Source organism: Thermobia domestica, chromosome 7 (genome assembly GCF_964235325.1).
Source record: "Thermobia domestica chromosome 7, izTheDome1.hap1.1, whole genome shotgun sequence".
NCBI lineage: Eukaryota > Metazoa > Arthropoda > Insecta > Zygentoma > Lepismatidae > Thermobia > Thermobia domestica.
In genome coordinates, this window is record NC_137460.1 from 94,194,265 (window position 1) to 94,216,439 (window position 22,175).

A 22,175-nucleotide genomic window follows, 5' to 3' on the forward strand; every position below is an offset into this window, starting at 1 on the left:
CCAAAGATTGATGAAGATATTTAAACATGGACTTGATTGCGCCTTTGGTAATAATCGACAAAAGCATTTAAATCACTATTTTCATTTCTGAAATAGAAATAACGTTATTTGAATAGAATAACTGGTGCAAAAAGTCTCCACAGTAACGAGTATTACATAAACGTGAACAAAGCAAACACACACACACACACACACACACACAAAGTGTTCACGAAATAGTAGTCAACAAAGAAATTGTTCCAATGTTTCACGATAGAGCAGATGAACCTGGAAGGCGAACGTTGGACTGCACAATTTGGCATCCTTCAGGATATTTTCCTGAGTTTGCTATTTAAATATATGCTCTATATTTATAAGTTTGACATACGTATATATACAGAGTGTACTATTTATCGTGAGACATCCTTGTAACTTTTTAACCAATGGGCAAAAAAAGCTGAAGTTTTGTACCATGCATATATCGGTAGGAGGACATCGTTCGGAGTAATACCACAAGGTCAACAGTGTTGCCAATCCAACATAGTTTTATTTTTTTCAAATAGCACTATATCAGGTTATTACATATTTCAAATCTACATGTAAAACAAAACATATAATATTACACTTGTCATGCAGTGTTGCAAACTCAGGATGCTACATTATTACAAACATCTAAATTTTGGTGTCCTCTACAGCAGTAATAACGCAAATGAGGCAGACGGGGCAATGTACATCCAAAGTATTTTAGCCTAATATTATGGTCGTGACATGGCGGATTTCGAATGAATACGAACAAAGTTACGAGAAATTGAAAATTTGACTTTTTTCAAAAACCTTTACTTAGAAAAAATGCTTAGATAAGTACCTAATCCAATTGAATAGATGGTTTTCAATAGATGTAGAAATTACAATTGTGGTTTACAGCAATTTGATCTCTCAAACTAATTTGGAGGTATGGTATAAATTGTTTATTTGCAACACTGCTTAAAATTATGTAAATCCGAAAACTTACTGCAATTACACTTTCCAAAAAGGATTGTTGTAGTCTTATAGAAGGAAAGTAAACAAAAAATGTTTTAAGAAGCTCTCACAAATACGCCATTTTAAGCAATATATAAATTTTTTTTTTCTTTTATATCTTCCGAATGGTTTGAGACATTAAATTGCTGTAAACGGCATTATGATCTCTATTTAAAACCATCTATGAAATTCGATGTGATATTTATCTAAACAGTTTTTCGATAATTCTTTGAAAAAAGGTTAAATTTTCAATGCCTTGTAGCTTGGTTTCTACTTGTTCGAAATACGTCATATGACAACTGTAGTTTTCGACATTGAGATGCCTTGGACATGCATTACCCCTTCCGTCTCATTTGCGTTATTACTGTTGTAGAACTCTCCGAAATTTGATTGTTCTTCCGTGTTCGTAATACTGTAGCGTCTTAGCTTGCGACATTGCATGACAAATGTCGTATTCTATATTTGCGCTTCGCATGTAGATTTGAAATATGTAATAACATGGCGTAGTGCTATTTGAAAATATACAACTTTATGTTGGGTCAGCAACACTTAACCTTGTGGTATGCCAAACAATGTCTTCGTACCGATATTAGCATATTATAAACTTTCAGCGTTTTTGTATTTATTGGTTCAAATATTACAAGGGCGTATCAAGATAAGTGGTCCTTCCTGTATTTATATTTACGAGGGTAGCAAAACATAAACATGATGTGTCTCTTCACTTTTTGGCCATTTTGTGCTGTTTTGCTTTGGTGGTTGGTCACAATGAGATCTATATCTTGATAAACGTTTATAATGGCCTATTAAAAATTCCCTGTTTAGCAGTATAGTTTTTTCGAGTGAACTGAAAGTTTTATTAATTTAAGTCAAAATCTCTTAATTTGCTCTCCTGTAAAAATGTGCATATCATGTTTTGCATATACACTGAGTGCCCACTGAATTGCGACAACCTATCTAATACTTTGTTGCGAGCACTTTTTGCTAAGAGGATGACCTGGACAGACGTGGTATGGATTCTGGTAGTTGCTGACATGTTTCCATGTTTCCATCTCACATCCCCGACATCCCACAGTGTGCCCACAGATGTCGGTGCAGGAGTCATCGCGCTAAGAGCTTGTTCCGCAACATACCATAAATGTTCTATAGGATTAAGATCCGGTGAGTTAGGGGCCAACTCATATGCTACAGCTCCGAGCTAGCAAGCCCAGTCCTGGCTTGGTGGTACCGTGCATTGTTGTTCTGGAAAATGCCGTCTTCTTTTGGGTACAAGTGTTACATTATAGGGTGTACGTGTTTCTCTAACAATGCAGATACACAACGGATATCTTGCTGTGGTTCATACACACCAATGGTCCCAGTCCATACCAACAAAAGCATCCCCAAATCATACAACCGCTTCCACCTACCTGTACAGTACGCACCATGCATGAGGGGTCTAGAGCTTCGTGCAGTTGGCGCCACACATGCACACGACTGTCCGAGAAGAGTGCCACAAATCGTGATTTATCGGACCAACACATCATTTTCCAATCATCTACTGTCGAATTAGCATGTTCCTGTGCCCAAGCGCGACGAAGTCACCGGTTACGAGTCGTAAGAAGTGGGTGATGAGTGGGTCGTCTGCTGTGGAACTCGATGCGTACCAGTGTACACTGTATAGTTGTATGGGATATGGATGTTGGGCATCCATCATTGTATTGGTCGCATAATTCCCGGGCACTGATGGTTCGTTTAGTTGTCACGAGCTGTTTGACGCTACGCTCACCTTATGTTTTGAACTTTTGAACTTATGCAGTTCCGCCTCTTGGAAACCGTTACCTTATTTTGTTCCCACTTCTTGTACACTGTAACTACACAGGAACGGGCGCATCCGACAAGTATTACTGCCTAAAAACGTATTTATGTATTTTCGAATAAAAATGTAAAAATGAAATGGAGTGAATGAGGGAAGCAACTTTTTATATTACATAATGAAGAAGAGTAAGAAAGTTGGAAAAGTATTTGAGAGTGGTATTTCTTGGAACTTTCGATGTGATTTTTGCAATTTAAACTGGAAACTGTAGAAAGAAACAATATTGAAAAATAATTTATCAACAATAAAATTGTATTGAATTTTATTACATAGTTGATATTTAATTACTTTCAGTCGTTTACATTTTTCTAAAGGAAAAAGTAAATAATAATAAATACAAACATGACAAAATGGAATGAGATTAAAAAATGTGTTTACTTGCATTCAGAGCGAGATTTCGATATGACGAGCTCAATGTTCAGATTGAAATTATTTTCGATATCAGGTAATATGTACATTTGGCCCTCGAAAAACGGTTATTTCTAAGGCCACATTGCCACGTTAAATGAATCTTGTAACTGTCATTTAAAAAAAAAAAAAAAAAAAAAAAATCCGATCTTTCTATTTACTGTGTACATATTACAACTTCTTGAAAGCAAAAAAGGTATTTTCACACATGCAGCACTGCACTCTAGTGGACAAACAGTGAACTTCCTCATTAAAAACGTGTATTTTGGCGCACTCCCCCTCCCTGTCCAAAAGAATCCGTTGTTTCGGAAGCGGCAAAATTGGTTTTTCCTTTATGTCAGCGGGAGGGCGATAGCAGGTAGCAAGCAAGACGTCCCAGAAAGTTGCACACTGTTCGACTCCTTGCAAGATGGAAAAAATGTTTTATGATCCTTTCAAGACTAGGTGTACATGGTGAAATATGGTAGGATTTCAAGATTTTTTTTTATGACACTATAAGTTCTTCTAACATGGCAACCCCCTTTAACGGTAAAGATACTAACATATTATTTAGGGTTTTAAAAGTCTTCAAATTGAAATTTAGATTAATGGGGGTTAGGCTGCATTTTTGTCAATCTGAACAACTGTGGTCCGTATGGAAATCTTCGGGTGGAACCGTAATAAGAGAGAAGGTAATATAGCGCTCATCTCTGATGCAATACGTCGTAGGTCTATAGTGCTTTTTAGGATTTTGGTGAACAATGTCGTGTCTTAATTCATAAAAACATAACTTACTGCGTCCAAATGTTCTTCAAAAGAACTTAACTGTTTCAGCAATTTCTTAGCTCTTGGAAACTAACATGGAAGTTTTTTCTTTGTTTTTCATTTCTTAGAATTTTGTTTTGCACCTATTTTTTTGTGCGCAGTTGAAACATGATGAGGTTTCAACTCTGGTTAATGTGAATCCCTTGTATTCGAATAACTTTTCTTGTAAACTATCTAATATTGCAAATGCTTTGCACTAGAACTTCTTTTGTAACTACATATGCAATGTAGAACTAATTTTGTAGAATTGTGTTCACCATTGAAAGACCCTTACAATTTCCCGCTTAAAAAAAAAAAAAAAAAAAAAAAAAAAAAATGTTTACAAACATCAACATTTTTCAGCTGGACACACGAAGAAAGAGAAAAAGATAAAAGTGCAAAATAAACCTTTCAGAACTGAAAATACTTTCATGTAAGTTTCCCGCAGTCATTGACGAAGGCAACAGAGATTGCTGAAACCGTTTAGTGCAATTAAAATGTATTTAGACGGAGAAAATTGTTACTTTTTTTTTTTTTTTAAACAGATTATATGAATACACGTCAAATTTTATTCTTAAATAAATACCGTATCCTTTTTCTTTCTTCGGGATTTTCCTCTTGCCTCCCACTTTTTTTTCTACGATTCCAACAATACTTTTATAATCATTAACATCTATTTCGTATTTTGATAAGTAAGCATGGAATACTAAACTCAAGATTTCATTTCATTGTCACAGTTTAATTTTTAGTAATGTAATATTTTATGCTAAAGTAATGCAATTCACGTTTGTTAACTACTAGCATGATAATTTCTTCGACATGTATGTTAATTTACCTGATTAGTAGCTATGCAGAATGACTAATCGAACTATGAATTGATGATGATCGTATTAAACTTGACTAATTAGGAATGTATGTTGAAGTACAAGATAACCAAAAAAAGTTCTTGCGATTTTTGACATCCCATTTGATGAAGCGCTCACAGAGAAGAAACGAAGTGACTTACGCGCCAGAAAAAGCGATGAGAAGTTAGTGACCATTGACCTGCGCCAATTTTGCCACGTTGCGCACACAGCACTTACAGCTCGTCCAATATCGAAGAGAAATGGAGGTATCGAAGCAGCATGTTCGCGATTGTTGCTGTATGACTTCAAGGTGAGACTGTCACCAGGTGAATCAAGTTGTCGAATACATTATGCATATGGAGAGGACGCCATGAACGATTGCACCTTCATTGGTTCCAGAAGTTCATCTGAACTTTCGTGATGAACCCCGTAGTGGGTAACTACATTTGTTCGATGACAAGGTCCTAAAGGCAGGCTAGAGGCGCACAGCATTGGTGAGCTTGCCTAACATTTCCAGGTTTCCGAGGAAACAGTCAGACTTCACCGCATCGCATACGCGAGGTGTACAATATGAGCAAGTAGGTACTACACACATTATTGGGAACCAACAAGGAACAAACGAGTGGCAGTCTGTTTGCCATTGCTGTCTCGGCACCGCAACACATCCATATTTGGTCAAGCGCTTACGAGTGACTAAAAGTGGATTCAGTAGGACAGTCAGACCCACTTTGGTGTCAAGCTTACCGAACCTTGGTTGTTACCATGCGACCCTGTGCCTTACACTTCAAGACAACTTGTACGTCCACGCAAGATCATGCTATGTATCTGGCCACTAGTTGCCAAGTGTGCATTACCAGCTCCTATCACCAAGCTACATCTTCATTACGAACCCGTACTCGTTGCTTAATCGCGAGCATGTGCGACAATGCGAAATTGTACGTGGCAGGACAACAAGGATCAATTCAGCGACTTAGGAGACACTGTGTCATCCACTATACTTGTTGAACGTACGACCTTCAGGTTACCACCTGTTCCATTTGCTGGACAACCACCTCTGTAGGAAATTCTTCGACAGTGGGGCAGATCTGCGTTTAGGCACGCACGTACGGAGTTCCTTGCATCCACCAAGTTTTATTGCCAGAGTATTGCGCAGCTGCAAGAGCTTTGGCCAAGGATGCTGATAGAGATTACTTCGAGACCTAACACTGAGTACCATGCACTGTATGTCTGTCTGTCTTTCTGCCGATCACAAACGGTAAGATTTTTTTTTTTGATACCTTGTAATTGTTATATTAAAATTAATATTCTTGTATAATGCATTTCGTATATTTTTAAAACAATATTTCAAGTAAAAAAGCGTTCATATATAAAGTTGTAGTCAACTCTTGTTTTCTGTTGTTATGGGAAAGTCATCGAACTATGTAGCTTTTCCCGCTGGTTTGGTGGTTAGCACTGCACTTCTCGAGTATTGTCACTGATTTTTTCCCAGTGAGAGAACCTTCAAATTAGAACGCATTACGCTGGGTCAGATTCCGCTTCAACTGTAGGTCCACGTTTCATATAGTCTCGGTGCTGAACAGGCACACTAAACTTCAAAAATAACATATTAACATACTATAATTAGTTAAGACTAAAACAACATATTCCATTTTCCTGCAAATATGAAAGTATACGCTTATAAAATTATGATTTACCTTCATACCCTTCGTGTGGTATCAACTATAGTCAGCCAATCCCCATTTTTAACCAACCGTACACCCCCCAGGGTGTTTCAAAACAACACCGACATCGACAACGTTTAGGTGATGATTTCGGAGGTTGCACAAATGCTTTCTTTCGGAGTTATAGGCTGTCGAAAACATTAAAAAAAATGAACTTTAAAGGCCCGTAGCTCCAAAACTGTGGGACCTACCGTAGTCGGGTCAAGACTTCATGTAGGAACTAGTATGTACCCTTTGCAAATATCCAAGTTTCACAATCCTGCGGTACTTCCGCAACAATTTTTATAGAGAGTTCGTGAGTACTTCAAATTATGTACCCATAGGCAAATTCCCTCTATAAAAATTGTTTCGTGAGTACCTTAGGATTGTGAAACTTGGATATTTGGATAGCGCACATATTAGTTTTTAAGTGAAGTTTTGACTCGAGTACGGTAAGTCCCAAAGTTTTGTGGGTTCCGTAATTCCAACATATATATTGTAATTACCAGAAAATAGTGAAACCATAATCATAACACTAGAAAAGAACACTGAGCGTTTTCAATAAAACGCTTTATTAGATAGAGAGGGGAAAAAGGGAGAAAGAAAAATTAAAGAAAAAAAAAAAAGACTGAGAAGGATCGAGGTGTGTCCAATGTTGAGTTACATTGTTTATTATATTCATTCATCAATAAAATGGGACCCAGCGGCAACATTTTTTTTTTTTTTTTTTTCGATAGACTGTTCTTGCAGTAATTTCATGCACTATATCGTGTCCTATAGCAAGTGTTGCTATAATTATATCTACAGGTCAAGTACCCATCTGTCTTCTTTAATAATGTTGTCAACAATTTGCATCTTACGCTCCGTGGAAGAAGTTCGTTGGCTACTGCTCCGAGGCTGACCTTCGTTGCTCATGTTTTCATTTTATTTATTATTATTATTATTATTATTATTATTTTTTTTTTTTTTTGCCCATTTCTAAGATTGCTAACACCTATGTACATACCTCCGTACTCACATACTACTGTAATCTGTTTTGAATTTCAGCAATAGGAATTCCATTTTTAACAAGGAATTCAATCACAGCTTGTTGTCTCAACGAAAGGTCATTCTTTCTGTCAACCATTTTGAAACAACTGCCTGTGCTTATGCGATCGGAAGCTAATTATGTCACATTACCTCGATGCATTCAGCGAAATCTGTCGATACTTCGTTTGCGTTTATTTATGAAGCCTGACTGAAAAAAAAGAATATGTCCTTTAAATATGTCCTGCGTATTCTGACGTATCAAAAGATACTACTTCAATAAAATCAAAAGATACTAACTTTTTTCTCCTCCAAATTAAAATAGTGTGTTTATATATATATATATATATATATATATATATATATATATATATATATATATATATATATATATAGATAGATAGATATAGATATATATTAAACGTTAATTTTGTTGCTGATAGCTTTTAAGTTTATTGATAAAATTGCTCTACTTTACGTTGAATATTTCAATTCACTTGTGCTACGCGTTTTTGGCAGATATATCAGGATAATCGTATTCGCATGTTATGCATTAGAGTTGTGTTATAAAAAAGAAGAAAATTGTATCGAATCTCAGCACAGATTAGTTCGAAGTTATAAGAACAAAAAGGGGTTTGTGACTCATTCTGTAAAGCTGTTTGTAAACTGTCATTTTCTCTGTACCTTGAAATTTTGATGTCATTAAGGGTTATACTAATTATATATATACGTTTCTGTCATAGGTTTTGTACGATTTTTAGAAGGTTACTATATAATCTTAGTTACTAAAAGAAGACGTGTGGCACTTGTTGGTCACCACACTATTTACAAGATAGAAGATACGAGTATGATCTACATCCCAAATGATGGAGTGAGAATACATCATCCTGATGAACCTAGATACTTGAAGATGTTCCAGAATATTGATCTTTCCAGTAATTTTTACTTCAGGTTAGTTTCTTTAATTTGATCATGGTAAGGGGCAAATAAATGAGTTACTTAGGTATATTGTCAGAAAGATTAGAAAAGTAAGTTTGAGGGATGATTAGAAAGTTATGTTACAAAGCCTGCAGTGAAACGTGTATATATTTATTTCATTCAACCAATACAGCCAACAGATAGTATATATATTTTTCGACATAGCCTCCATATCGGTTGTGGCTTATCGCATCGTGAGATGAGTTTGAAAATTCTCTCCTGGTAAAAATCCTGTCCATGTATGTTCAGTCACATTGTCATGAAGTGGTTCACTTCCTCGTTCGAAGCGAAGCGACGGCTGCGGGAACAGGTGAAAGTCGCTTGGAGCGAGGTCCGGGCTGTAGGGATGATGTCTTATCTAAATTGCTTCAATGTTGCCGGCCACTGCACGCCTCGCCGGTGACGTTTTCTTTAGCAGCCGCAAACTTTTGACAGCATTTTGCAACATGCTAACGAGACATTACATTCTCTCCGCCATTGAATTTCAGCCCCGGTTGCATGTTTCGCCCACAGAAATCGAATAACTGAGTGGACTTCTTCACGAGACCAGTTTTCCAAACGAGTCGCCATATGTGTTTATCGTAGATGGTTGATGGCTGACACTCTGCACAGTTGCCAACTCATGTAGTAAAATTACCGCATACTTTTCATTCCTCTATGACAGACAAAACCCCAGAAATATCGGTGTTGTAACCTTAGTTTCTTATCCTTCCTCGGATATTGTCAGAAAGATGTAAAACTCAAAATAGCTCAGGTGAAGAATGTATTCAGTGTTAAACAGAAACTTCTAACGGAAACATCGACATGTCGATGAAAACATATATATGGTGCATGACGGTGTATAGATGCCAAGTATTGACATTAGGAGAAGAAAAACTATGAACGGAAACCTTCGAAATATGGTGTTATAGAAGGATGTTGAAAAGTAGTTGGGTGGATAAGATATCAAAAAGTGTTGGAAATAGTAGGGGTGAAAAATAAATGTACTGAAAACTGTTTCGAAGAGAAGAGATGAGATTATTGACCACATTAAGAGACATGGAGGAATCACAATATAAGGTCTAGAGGGAATGACAGAATGGAAAATATTTAGAGGGAGGCTGCAATTGAAATATACCAATCAATTAATACAAGATATACGGAAGAAAAGTCTGGTTCAGAATAGAGGAGGATAGAAAGTTGAGTCAAACTAATCGAGACATTGTTGATTAAAGAAGTTGAATATCGACGGTAATTTGCAGCTACCTCGTATCTCAAAAATACACAACTTGACAAAAGAAGAACTAAAACGTTTGAAAAAGTTGGAAATTAGTTAAAAGTCCGCGATTTTTTTTTTTTTTTTTTTTTTAATGGAAAGGTCGGTTTGTTATCGTAATTGGTTTCTGCATCAGAAAAATCGCTGACTTTCAACTAATCTCCAACTTTCTCAAACTTTTCTTTCTTCTGTGAAGCAGTGTTTTGTTTTTGAGATACGAGGTAGCTGCAAAGTACCGTCGATATGTTATCAGAGATATTCTTCTCGAACAAATTATTATTTCGTAATGATAGTTTGTTTCTCTAATTCTAACCTTGCATATGTAAATGTATCCATCTCTGTTCCTACATTTGAATCTCTCTCCTTCTCTCTCTCTCAATGTCGTCCGCCACGTACTCTCATGCCCTGGGATAAATCTCCGACTCTTGGTACCAATGGGGAATCGTGACTCCTTATTCGTTTGTTATTAGTAGGCTGGAGATATTTAGACACTTCAAACGGGAAACATAGACAAAAAATTAATAAAATAACTAAAACTAGGCATATAAAATAGTCAAAATAGACGTGCGTTAAAAATATACATCAAAAGTACTATATGAACATTTGTATGTAGTTACTGAGAAATAAAGGAAACTAATTATAATTATCGAAGAACACTATTTTTTCATTAGTTTGAAAGTACAGGCAGGCGAAAGTAAGTACAGGCGAATTTATGCCTAAATAGAAGAAGTATATTACGACACAGCAGCAGTGAGTTCACAATAGCTACTTTTAAACACTTTGAATCTTTACCGAAATAAAATTGAAAAGTGTAGCTCAGTTTTGCGGAAAGTTCACTGATCTTCACAGTGCAATACTTTACGTCTGATTCTAATTATCAGCTGTTAAATGATATTAGATCAGACCCACTGCGGCTGATATACCTTGCAATTTGGGACACTAACTCCATTTCATCTGCAAAAAGCTAACTACATTTTAGACTACGTGATATTTTGCGCTTTTCACTAATGTAATGAGCTATTCTCAAGAAGGTTGTTTCCTATAATAATAATAATAATAATAATAATAATAATAATAATAATAATAATAATAATAATAATAATAATAATAATGATAATAATAATAATAATAAATTCAGTAATTTGATAATTAATTATTATCCATTTCTTCACGTATGTTTTGTAGGGAAACCCGTTATATAGGGAGTTCGTCCTTCTTTTAGTTTAGGTATCTAACTAGACTCTGGGTAACGGAAAAATGAAAAAAATAATTAAAAAAACAACTTAGAAGAAAAATAACTGACTTAAAAATCACATTAAAAAGCAAAAAAAAAACTTTTAAAAAACTATGAACCGATTTCAAAATTGGACACTAAAAGGCTAATAATAATAATAATAATAATAATAATAATAATAATAATAATAATAATAATAATAATAATAATAATGAAGTGCTTTAAGACAGAAAATAATTTATTACTATTACCTATAAAAATTATTTGAAATGGTGCCAAGGCAAACATATTAATGATTGAATTACCATAGAATCATAGTATCAGAATTATCATATTCACGAAAAAATTTAATGTCGACTAAAAGCAGAGAATTCGTGGTATTATTCAGTTCAAAATCCTCTTGTCGTCGTGAATTGTGTCGAGGAATTTGAAGCTTAAAATAGATTAAATCGATAATCATGCCTGTTGCTCTGTATAGTTGCGAAACATGGTCGCTTACTCCTCTTGCATCCAAGAGGAACAAAAATGGGGAATGACGGAATTTGATAAAAAGGAACTACGTAATTTATACCGTTTATCAAACATTGTTAGGGTCATCAAATATAGTGGCTTCAGGTGGGCAAACCATGTAGCCAGAATGAAAGAAAATAGAAACACTTTCAACTAGAAGTCCAATCGGAAAACGACTATAGGAAGACCTAGGCGCAGATGGGAGGACAATATTAAGATGGATCTCGCAAACATAGGAATACAAAGCAGAAATTTGATTCAGTTGGCTAAGGATAAAAGTCAATAGAGCGCTTTTATAAACGCGGCATTGAACCACCGGGTTCTATTGGCGATAGAATTAGTTAGAATTACCATCGAAATAATTTTATATTAGGAAAAAACTTTGTTCAATTACTTTTTTATAGATAATAGTATAAATTATTATCTACTTTTAAGCGCTTTATTATTATTATTATTATTATTATTATTATTATTATTATTATTATTATTATTATCATCATCATCATCATCATCATCATCATCATCATCATCATCATCATCATCATCATCATCATCATCATCATCATCATCATCATCATCATCATCATCATCATCATCATCATCATCATCATCATCATCATCATCATCATCATCATCATCATCATCATCATCATCATCATCATCATCATCATCATCATCATCATCATCATCATCATCATCATCATCATCATCATCATCATCATCATCATCATCATCATCATCATCATCATCATCATCATCATCATCATCATCATCATCATCATCATCATCATCATCATCATCATCATCATCATCATCATCATCATCATCATCATCATCAACAACAACAACAACAACAACAACAACAACGTTGTTTTAGTGCTTTTTTTTAAATTTTTTTGCCTTTTAGTGCCTTTTTTAAAGCCGGTTCATATTTACAAAAAAATTTTTTTTGCTTACTTTGCGACATTGAATAGTACATATGGTATAAACTTTCGTTTAACATGTAGATTTGAAATATTTAATAATCTGACATATTGCCATTAAATATATCAACTTTATGTGTGTTTGGTAGTATTGAAGAATATGTCAAACGATATCCCCGTATTGGTATTTGCTTCGTACAAAATTCCAGCGTTTTGAATCTATTGGTTTAGAAATAACTAAGGCGCGTTAAATTAAACTGTTCACCCTATATACATATTTCTTTGCTTAGGATATGACAGAAGTCTGAATGTGAAAAAAAGTGTGTCCATCAATTCCACAGTTTCATATACATATTAATTTTTAGTGTCTCGGATGCGTGGGGTCCGTAGTTCGATCCCAGCTCGCACCAAGTGCTTTGTGGTGGACAGACAACGTGTACGTGGGTTTTCTCGGTGTTCTCCTTTTCCTCCCACTTTCTTCATTCCACCATTTCATTAATTTCTCATCATCATCATCTCCCGTAATCTCGGTGCATAATCGTGGGACGTTAAACTAAATATTTCATTTTTTTTATTTTTCAGTGTTGGTATGCATATAATAATAATAATAATAATAATAATAATAATAATAATAATAATAATAATAATAATAATAATAGAGCTAATACAAGAAATCAAAATAATAAATATATTGCAATTCCATTTTAGTACTTCATTAACTAGTTTCCTCGTAATCACAACAGACAAATGCGGTCGGCATATTATCAGAATTTTTGATATTAGTTTCCTGTTTCCTGTCTAGTTTTAACTCTCAGTTTCCTGTGTACATATGTGTTCTTCGTATAAAACTTTGTGTATAGCAGATGGCCACTAGCTGTTGTTGCGCTACGATCAAATTATCGGCATGGAAAAATTCACGTTTTATGTAGTACGGTTGTACGGTTTAGAACTTAAAATATACGTATGTGGTCCTTCATATTGTAGTCCGTTTTGGTAATATCGAATTAGTGGTGATCCAGTACTTTAAAACAATTTAACTACTACAATGTTCGGAACAATTGTGAATTCTACAAATAGCGTACAAAATAAATATTTTCTCATTTTCTTTTTCAAACAAAAGATATTCGTAGCTGATTGGCAGATTTAATAAACATGTACAGAATATTAAAACGGAAAACAAAGCTTCAAGAGAGTTTTGCAGTAACATTGAATTATTATGTAGTTTCTTTAATAGGAGAGTACCAATTTTGCTTTGCGATGATTCGTGGAGACAAACAAAAGTCACTCTTTAAATCATTGAATTTCATTAAGAAAAAGTACAAACCTTTTACTTTGAAAGTAAATGCAAGTTTTTCAAGGTTCTGAACGTGACTATACTGTTCAGAAGGCAAGTGAGGTGAGTCTCATAAATATTTTAATATTCGTTTCTATCGAAGTTAAAAATCCAAAATATTGGTTCATGTGGTTTAGATTTAACAAGTACAGAGTGGTTAAGAGAAAGAAGAAAAAATAATACAGACTTTTACGAAAGAAAACTCTATATCACAGTTTGTCAACTTCGGTTTCGGGAGCTGAATACATGAGGGTCGTGAAGGAGGGTGGAAAAGATAATTGTAATTAGAATCTAGTAGAAAAAATTCTAGAGACTATTTTTTTTTTTAATTTTTAATTTTGGTTTATTTCCATACTTACTATCATTTCTATATAAGACTTACATACACGTGTGCAACTGTAAGCAATAAACAGCAATAATATAAAATCTTATTACAAACAGGAAATTTTGTGTGGGGGTCGCTGCAAGAGGATGTGATAAAAGGAGGGTCGTGATATACACTAGGTTCAGAAAACTTGTTCTATATTTTATGTTAGTGCTAAAGTTAATTGTGTATCACGAGTTTACTACATATTGCAATAAAGGATAATAGCTTTGTCCTGATACCTGGCTACTGACAGACGGACATAGCCTTTTTATAAGACTTAATATAGGTATATTAAGCTTAGTTCGGAAATCTTAATACATTGAACTTCTTGTTAAGAATTAGTTGCTTTCTGGTCCAATTTTCTTCGAAGTGTTACCGTATTTACCCACTATAAGACGAATTTTCTTTTTTTTTCTTTCTTTCTTTTTTTTTTTTCCAAATTCGTCATTCGAAAAATAGGGTCGTATTACATTCGCGAAATAAGCTTTGGTAGTTGAGATTTATGTTTTTACATTGTGTAATAGCTTATACCGAACGTTTAAATATACCCCCATTGTTGTAGTTATTGTTGTTCTGGTTTTAAAAACAGTAAATGTAAATGTGAAAGTAAAAATACGCATATCGTAAACTACAGTATTTATTTACGATACCGTATTTTACCTGTATTTGTTCTTTTATACCAAATTTAGACAACCAATAATTGGCATAAGTTTCCAATAGATAATGTTAACTTTTTTTGTATAAATAGAACTTAAGATTTTTTATATATGAATAAAACAATTTGTAATTTTGATTATAAAGAATTTGTTAAAAATAAGAAAATTCTGAAGAAGTTTCTTCAAAATAAGGAGGAGGGTCGTCTTATGTTCAGAATAATCTTATTACTCGGGTAAATACGCTAATATTTGTGGGTCTAAGTGTTAACTGTGTTTGTTTGACGAGGCCGACTTCCTTTTCCTCACTTTTTAATACTGCAGCGTAAGAGAATAACGTAACTAGTCGTCTGCGTCTGTATACTTATGTTTATTGTTGTTTATTTCAGTTACAGCTACGACTTAACACGCACCTTACAGAGTAACATGACACCACCACGTTGTTTTCCATATCACTCTGACGCAGAGAATGTAACTGGGGCTGAAAAGTCAAACACTCAAGACAAAGGAAATGCAACAGGTAAGGCAATTTATACTCTAAACTTATAAAAATTATATTAAACAAATACTATGTTCTCTTACGTCTTATATGAGTGCACAATTCTTAGTACAGAAAAGTGGAATACTCTAGCAGACGGAGGTAACAATGGTAGAATAATTCAAATCAATATCATACTTGGAAAAGTGTATTTTTTAAAATAATTTCCATGTACAGGGTGTCTCACATAAAACTGGTACGCCAGACGTACCGGTTAATCATCTTTAGTTAAGTTGCTTGTGGGGTGACAACACTACCTCTTAAGTTGGCTACAGTGTATTTTATCGGAAAGTTGAGTGCAACAGTGTGTTCGTGCGTCATTGTAAGAAGGCTCGTATTGTTTGAGTTGTTGCCATGTATGGTCCACATCAAGAACGTGTTCCCTGAAGACAGATTTGACAGTAGAGGTTTTTGGCCCTCAAGGTCCCCGGATATCGTGTGATTTTTATTTATGGGGCACATTGAAAAGCAATGTGTATGCTAGTGCTAATCCTCACACAATAGACGATCTTAAACAGATCATTACCAGAGAAATTAACAACATCACGCCTGCAGAATTACAGCGTGTTACTGATAGGTCAGCGATGCCTGGATGCCCATGGCCACCACTTCCAGCATCTCTTATAAACAGGTAACTGTTTAACGTTATATTATTTGTTTATTTATTTACTTCGGAAAAACAACAGGCAAATGCCTAATTACAGTTTTCCCTCATTGTATGGTAATACATTTTAAAATACACATATGATAACATAATAATATGATCTTACTTGTATCATAATAACTCTAAAATACATATATAATAAAATAATAATATGAAAGCAAATATACGTTAAAATACTCACGATATACATGATACAGCAAATTTATATAGAATGAACATTTTGTTTATAACTGAAAGTATCTATATCTGGGTGCCCTTGTGACATCTTATTATACAATATACACATTTTTCTGACAGGCAATATATCCAATGCATTAGTCCTTTGCGTTGAGAGATGAAATATGCCATTATGAGGTCTCGTTGCTCTATGTGGGACGTGAATTTTGATTTCTGATAACAAATATTCTGAATCTATTCCACCATGAATTATTTTATGTAAGAAAGATAAAATGAAATGATTTCTTCTGCTTTCAAGAGATTATAATGAATATTTGTTTCGAAGACCTTTGTAGTTCTCAAATTTTGGATATATCCCTGTTTCTTTATATGTCAAAAAGCGCACAAAATTATTTTGAATGTTTTCGATTTTTTTTATGTATTTCTTACTATTAGAACCCCATATTATTGCTGCATATTCCACCTTAGACCGTATATAGGCAGTGTATAATGTTTTGAGGACATTAGTGTTAGAAAAATCACTTCCTAATCTTATCACAAAGCCAAGGTTCCTAAAGGCCTCGCCAACTACTCTATTGACACGAATATTGAATGATAAGTTTGACTGCACAGTGACTCCAAGATCAGTAACATAATCCACTCTCTCAATTGGCGTTTGATTAATAGTACATAGTGCGTACACATGCACATTGCGTACATAGTTCATTTTCCTGGTGTATGATATTACTTTGCATTTCCTAATATTTAGCAGCAACTTGCTTGATTCACACCATTGAGAAACAGCATTAATGCCACTTTGCAAAGAAATTTTGTCTAATTTTGTGGAGATACTGTGATAGATTTTTAGATCGTCAGCAAACAATAGTTTTGTGGGAAGATGTTATTACATGTGGTAAATCGTTAACAAATAGTATAAATAACAGAGGTCCTAAGTTTGATCCCTGAGGCACACCAGAGTCTACGACATATTCCTTAGTTAAAATATTCTTGTATCGAACGCGATGTTTCCGTTGGCAAAGATAGGACGCTATAAGTTGTTGAAGATTTTGTAAAAAATTGAATGTCACAAGTTTGCCGGGAAGTATATCATGATTAATTACGTCGAACGCCTTGGAGAAATCTGTATAAAGTCTTGGATTATTTATAATATTTGCTTCACAGTTGTTTAAATATATATTGTATGCATTAGAAATTTCTTTTTAAGAAAGAGCTCTCAATTCTTTAAATTTATTGTAGTGATAAAGTGCGTCCCGAGAACCCTGCTTCCATTTCTTATGGTGATACGATTTGTTCTTAATTAATCTAATTATGTCACTAAACCAAGTAGGATAATTGAATTTAGCTCTTTTTTTCGGGATGCACCGGTCAAAAATAGAATATATTATAGGAAGTATCTACAGAGCCGTCCACAGTCAAACTATCTGTGATAGGTTCCCAATTTGTTAGTGATATTTCGCGGTACAGTTTATCAAAGTCAGCTTTTAAAAAAATTATAATCTCTCACTTCACTTTTGTTTGTACACTTAGCATTTCTAGAGTTAATGTATTTATATTCAATTAGGAGGGCTGGGTGATGAGCATCCTCCGGTAAGAGGGGAGGGTGTTCGTGTATGACCTCTGCTCTGGTAAGGTTCGAGAGTATTAGGTCAAGCATTTTGCCATACGGGTTTTTAGTATTATTGAAGGTTTGTGAATTATAAAAATTCATTAAGAGAAATAACTCGTGACAGGTTCCAGTAGATGTTAAAAAATTGAAATCAGTTCCCGTAACCTGTGAGAGATTATAATCACCTGTCAGAAGAATGTTACTCTCTGGTTGTAGTACACTAAATATGTATTCAAAATATTCTCTATATGTTGATTGATTTGACCCAGGTACAATATATACAAGACATACATACATACTAGGGTGGTCCAGCATAGACTAGTAAAGAAAAAAAGATCTCTGATCTAAACGCATAGTTGCCAATTTTGATCCATGTGATCTAAATATACTGAATGAAAAATTCCATCGCAGTAAAAAAAATATTTAGAGGTCGCTCAAAGCCTTCAATTATGCTCCATACCTGTTATTTGAAATATTGAACGTATTCGCATTTAAGCGGTGATGGACCTTTTCGTTGTTTTGTACAATGCTTGTGAATTTCATCCAAAAACAACATTTAAAGTGGTCAGGATTTCGTAATAGGGGGAGAAGGGATCCGTGACATGAAATAATCCCGTTACAACAATATCCATTTTTAATTTACACCCCCCGTTTCTTCCACACAAAGCTGCTCATAAGAAAGAGTAACCAAACGCTTGCTGTAGCTTTTTATTTTTAACGCTGATTCTTCTTTTTTCGTTTCTTTTTGTTTAATCATTCCTTATTTTTTTTCATTTTTTGGTTTCGATGGGGAGTAAATACCACACCCCCTTGGCTACGTGCCTGAAATGGCGTTTTTAGTGTAGGCATAAATATAAGACATATAAGTCCACGACTGGAAGAGAAACGGAGTTATATTTGATTGGTATTTTCTAAAATACGGATAAATTTCACCTAATTAATTATGCACCTCCCACAATTTTGGAGAACATACTAGAGATCCAAATATTCCACTGTTTCAACGTTTCCAAGAGTTTTGACCAAACCTTAAGCATTATAATTTTAAGATCCTGGAAGACGAACGCCTTTCCATGCCATATGTACGAACACTGAAAAATGAAGTTGTTATGTTTCTACAAAATTGTCTTGTACATAAGGAAGATAATAACTATGTTCCCCGTTGAAACCGAGTATTGTATATATATATATATATATATATATAGTGAATGTTTGTGATCATTTAAATGAAGTGAGATCGTGAGTTTAAATAGTTAGCAGTTTCACCGCTTGAGGTGTCCCGTGATAGACTGCTGCTATGAGTTATAAAGATGACTATAAAGATGACTATACAGAAATGATAGAGCTTTGCCTGTTGATACTTGGTGAATTTCCAAAGGAGTACCGTTTTAAGTCACCAGGTGCTTACTATATGGCTCGTTGGATGGGAAAGGTAATATGCTGCTTCAAGATATAAATTTTCCGCGAAATGTTTAAGCTTACAGTCAAAGAGGAAAAAAATCTGCGGGAAGTGTGTTTATTTGCAAGTCTCATATACGTGAAAGCATGGATTTCGTATCCCAAGACATGTGATGCCCCCCGTCAACGACTTACTTCTGTTCAAACAGATCAAACAATACGCCATAGTGAATACATATGTGTCTGAATCTGCAATGAACAAGTTTCAAACTCACTTGTGGTATCTTGAAGCAGTTAGTTCCACTCTCACTGTTTTCTGAGAAGTTATCTTTCGAGGACAAGCGGAATATTATAAATCGTCTTAAGGCTTGTGAAGAAAATTGGAGTCCAAGAGGCATAAAACTCACAGACTGCCACGGTTTAGAAACAAAGAATCTTCATGATTTGATTAATTCAACCTCTCTTCGCGCCTTACGTTCTCTTCGAGTTGACATCAATTTCATGTTCCAATGTGATCCCGAGCACTGGAGTAACTCGGACAAATTCCAAAAGGAGAAACGAATCGTCGAGTCACTTAAGGTTGTCAACGATGCTGCTGAACGTTCAGTGGCCTTTATGTCCAATTTCAGTGAGTCAATCACAAAGAAAGAAAGTGAAATGCAGAGCCTAATTCAGGTTGTTGAGGACCACAGAAAGCGTGTTTCAGACGCTTGAGAGAGCACCTTGAAAAATTACCAACTTCGTTAATAACCTTATTTTTTCTGTTTAAAATGAACATCAACTGCATATTTAGAGGTATCTCACTTATTTTGAAATCAATAAATGTTAATTTTGGTAATAGCAATTTGCGAGTTTAGTAATAATAATAAATAATTCATTTCGTACGGCAAAAACTACAATTTACTGTATAAGAATTGAATTTTTAAACCTCCAATATGTCTCGTATACGACATAATTATATGCATCTTATGGCACAACTTCGTGTCGCTTGAGCGATCCCTAAATATTATCCAATTGAGTTGATTTTTTGCAGTGAAACATACTTGTAGGAAAGGAACAATATTAGCAACTATGCGCAATTAAATTAGCAAAAAAAATTTTTTGGACCACCCTAATACATACATATATATATATATATATATATATATATATATATATATATATATATATATATACATACAATTAATCATATCTACAAAAACCTTTACTGTAATACAATCAACACCAGGAATATTTGGGGGAGGAGTTTTCTGCACACGATATTTTTTTATTTACCGCTAATACATCATCTTTTTTTTTTTTTTTTTTTTTTTTTTTTTTTAATAACCAGAAGTAACAATATTTCTGTCAGCTCTTAACACGACATACCGTGAATCAAATACTTGAGTCATTGAGACTGGCAGTAAGCCAAGATTCAGTTAATGCAATTGCCTGATAGTTGTTACTTAATACATTTTCGGTCAGTTTTCTTAGCTTGGTACGAGTTCCCCTTACGTTTTGAACATATATATTAAAATAGCCATCTTTCCCCTTAACTATGTTGACACATTCACCTCTCACTTAAAATGATTTTGTACTTACGGAAGTGTCCTTGGTGCACCCCCGTCATGCTGATATCTTTCTTCCTGCCTTGGAATGTCTAAATGGAGGGTTGGGGGAGGGAGCAGATGCTTCGTTTTCTTGTCGCAGATGCTGTCGAGATTTTCCTTGTTCTTGATTGGCAGATGCTTTAGGCGATTCAGGTGGCTGATTGTAAACTCCCTCGGCCTGGTCAGTTTCTTGGAAATACCCCTCTTTACTGTTCTGCAGTTCGGCAAGCGTGAATCTTTTCTCTTCAATATACAAATATCGAAAATTGTTATTCGCATATTTTCCTTGTTTGCGCGCTTTCATTAAATAATATTGTAACTGTTTACGTTCTTGTTTTACCGAACCAGAGTAATCTTGATCCACGTAAATGTTTGTTCCCCAAAGTTTATTTCTATTTTTTAATACGTGTTCCTTTTTCTTATCACTCAAAAATTTATACAGTGTAGGTCTTGTTCTGTCCTGACACTTTCTTCCTACGCGGTGAGCCCTCTGTATAAGTTGTTTATCAGTTTCTATTTGCAGTCGGTCGTTTAGCAAATCATACACTTTTTTCTCTGTAGTTGCCCAGTTTTCATTCTCTTCTTCCTTCACCCCATAGAACACAAAATTTTGTCTTCGTGATCTGTTCTCGAGATCATCAATTTTTGTTCTAAAAACGTCGTATACCGATGTAGTTCACTTACTTCACTTGTCACTTCCAATAATTTCGTCTCAATGGTATCTACCCTATCAACCAGTTTTGTTACTGTTTCCCTTAATGTTTTGATTTCAGTTGTTAAACGTTCATTAGCTGCACAAAGGAATGCCACTTCAACCACTACTTTTTCATTGGACGCGCGAAGAGAAGATAATATATCTTTGATTTCTGCAATGTCATTGCGTTGAGTGCTTGGAGGACCAGAATGCTGCTCTTCACCCCCGATGATTAACAAAGTAAATATTATTAATCCGTAGGAAAAAAAAAAAAACTTTCGTATAGCCTGGTGTATTCACTAACACAGAACATGATGATTCTTCCACAGCAATTCTGAATAAGCCTATTCTAGCCCTCTAAATTCTAAGCTCAACACCCATCACGGTTCACTGCACTCAAGAGCAAGAGAAAAACACGTCCATTGTTGTTGATGCTGTTAAAGTGTTACTTGAATCTTGTGCGTGAGGCGTACCGGTTTTATGTGGTATACCCTGTACAATAGAATTATTAAACTCGTTTTACTCAAGATTTAAGAGGGAGCAGGAGTGGATACAACTAGTGTGAATTAAGAGCTTAGATTTAACATAGTCTATAAACATTTTCATTATATATCTACAGTCTCTAGTTTTTTTTTAAACGTGCTAC

The 22,175-nt window shown here is 34.6% G+C and overlaps 1 protein-coding gene across 5 annotated transcripts in view; it reads left to right on the forward strand.

Moving 5' to 3' along the window:
* The window catches only part of FIG4 (polyphosphoinositide phosphatase FIG4), a 161,249-nt gene that overhangs the window by 33,741 nt on the left and 105,333 nt on the right, over nt 1-22,175 (forward strand). For all 5 annotated transcript variants that reach the window (XM_081765046.1, XM_081765047.1, XM_081765048.1 and 2 more), the window contains 2 exons: nt 8,357-8,564; nt 15,256-15,386. In XM_081765046.1, the coding sequence (XP_081621172.1) occupies nt 8,357-8,564; nt 15,256-15,386 (339 nt within the window). The remainder of the gene's footprint in view (nt 1-8,356; nt 8,565-15,255; nt 15,387-22,175) is intronic.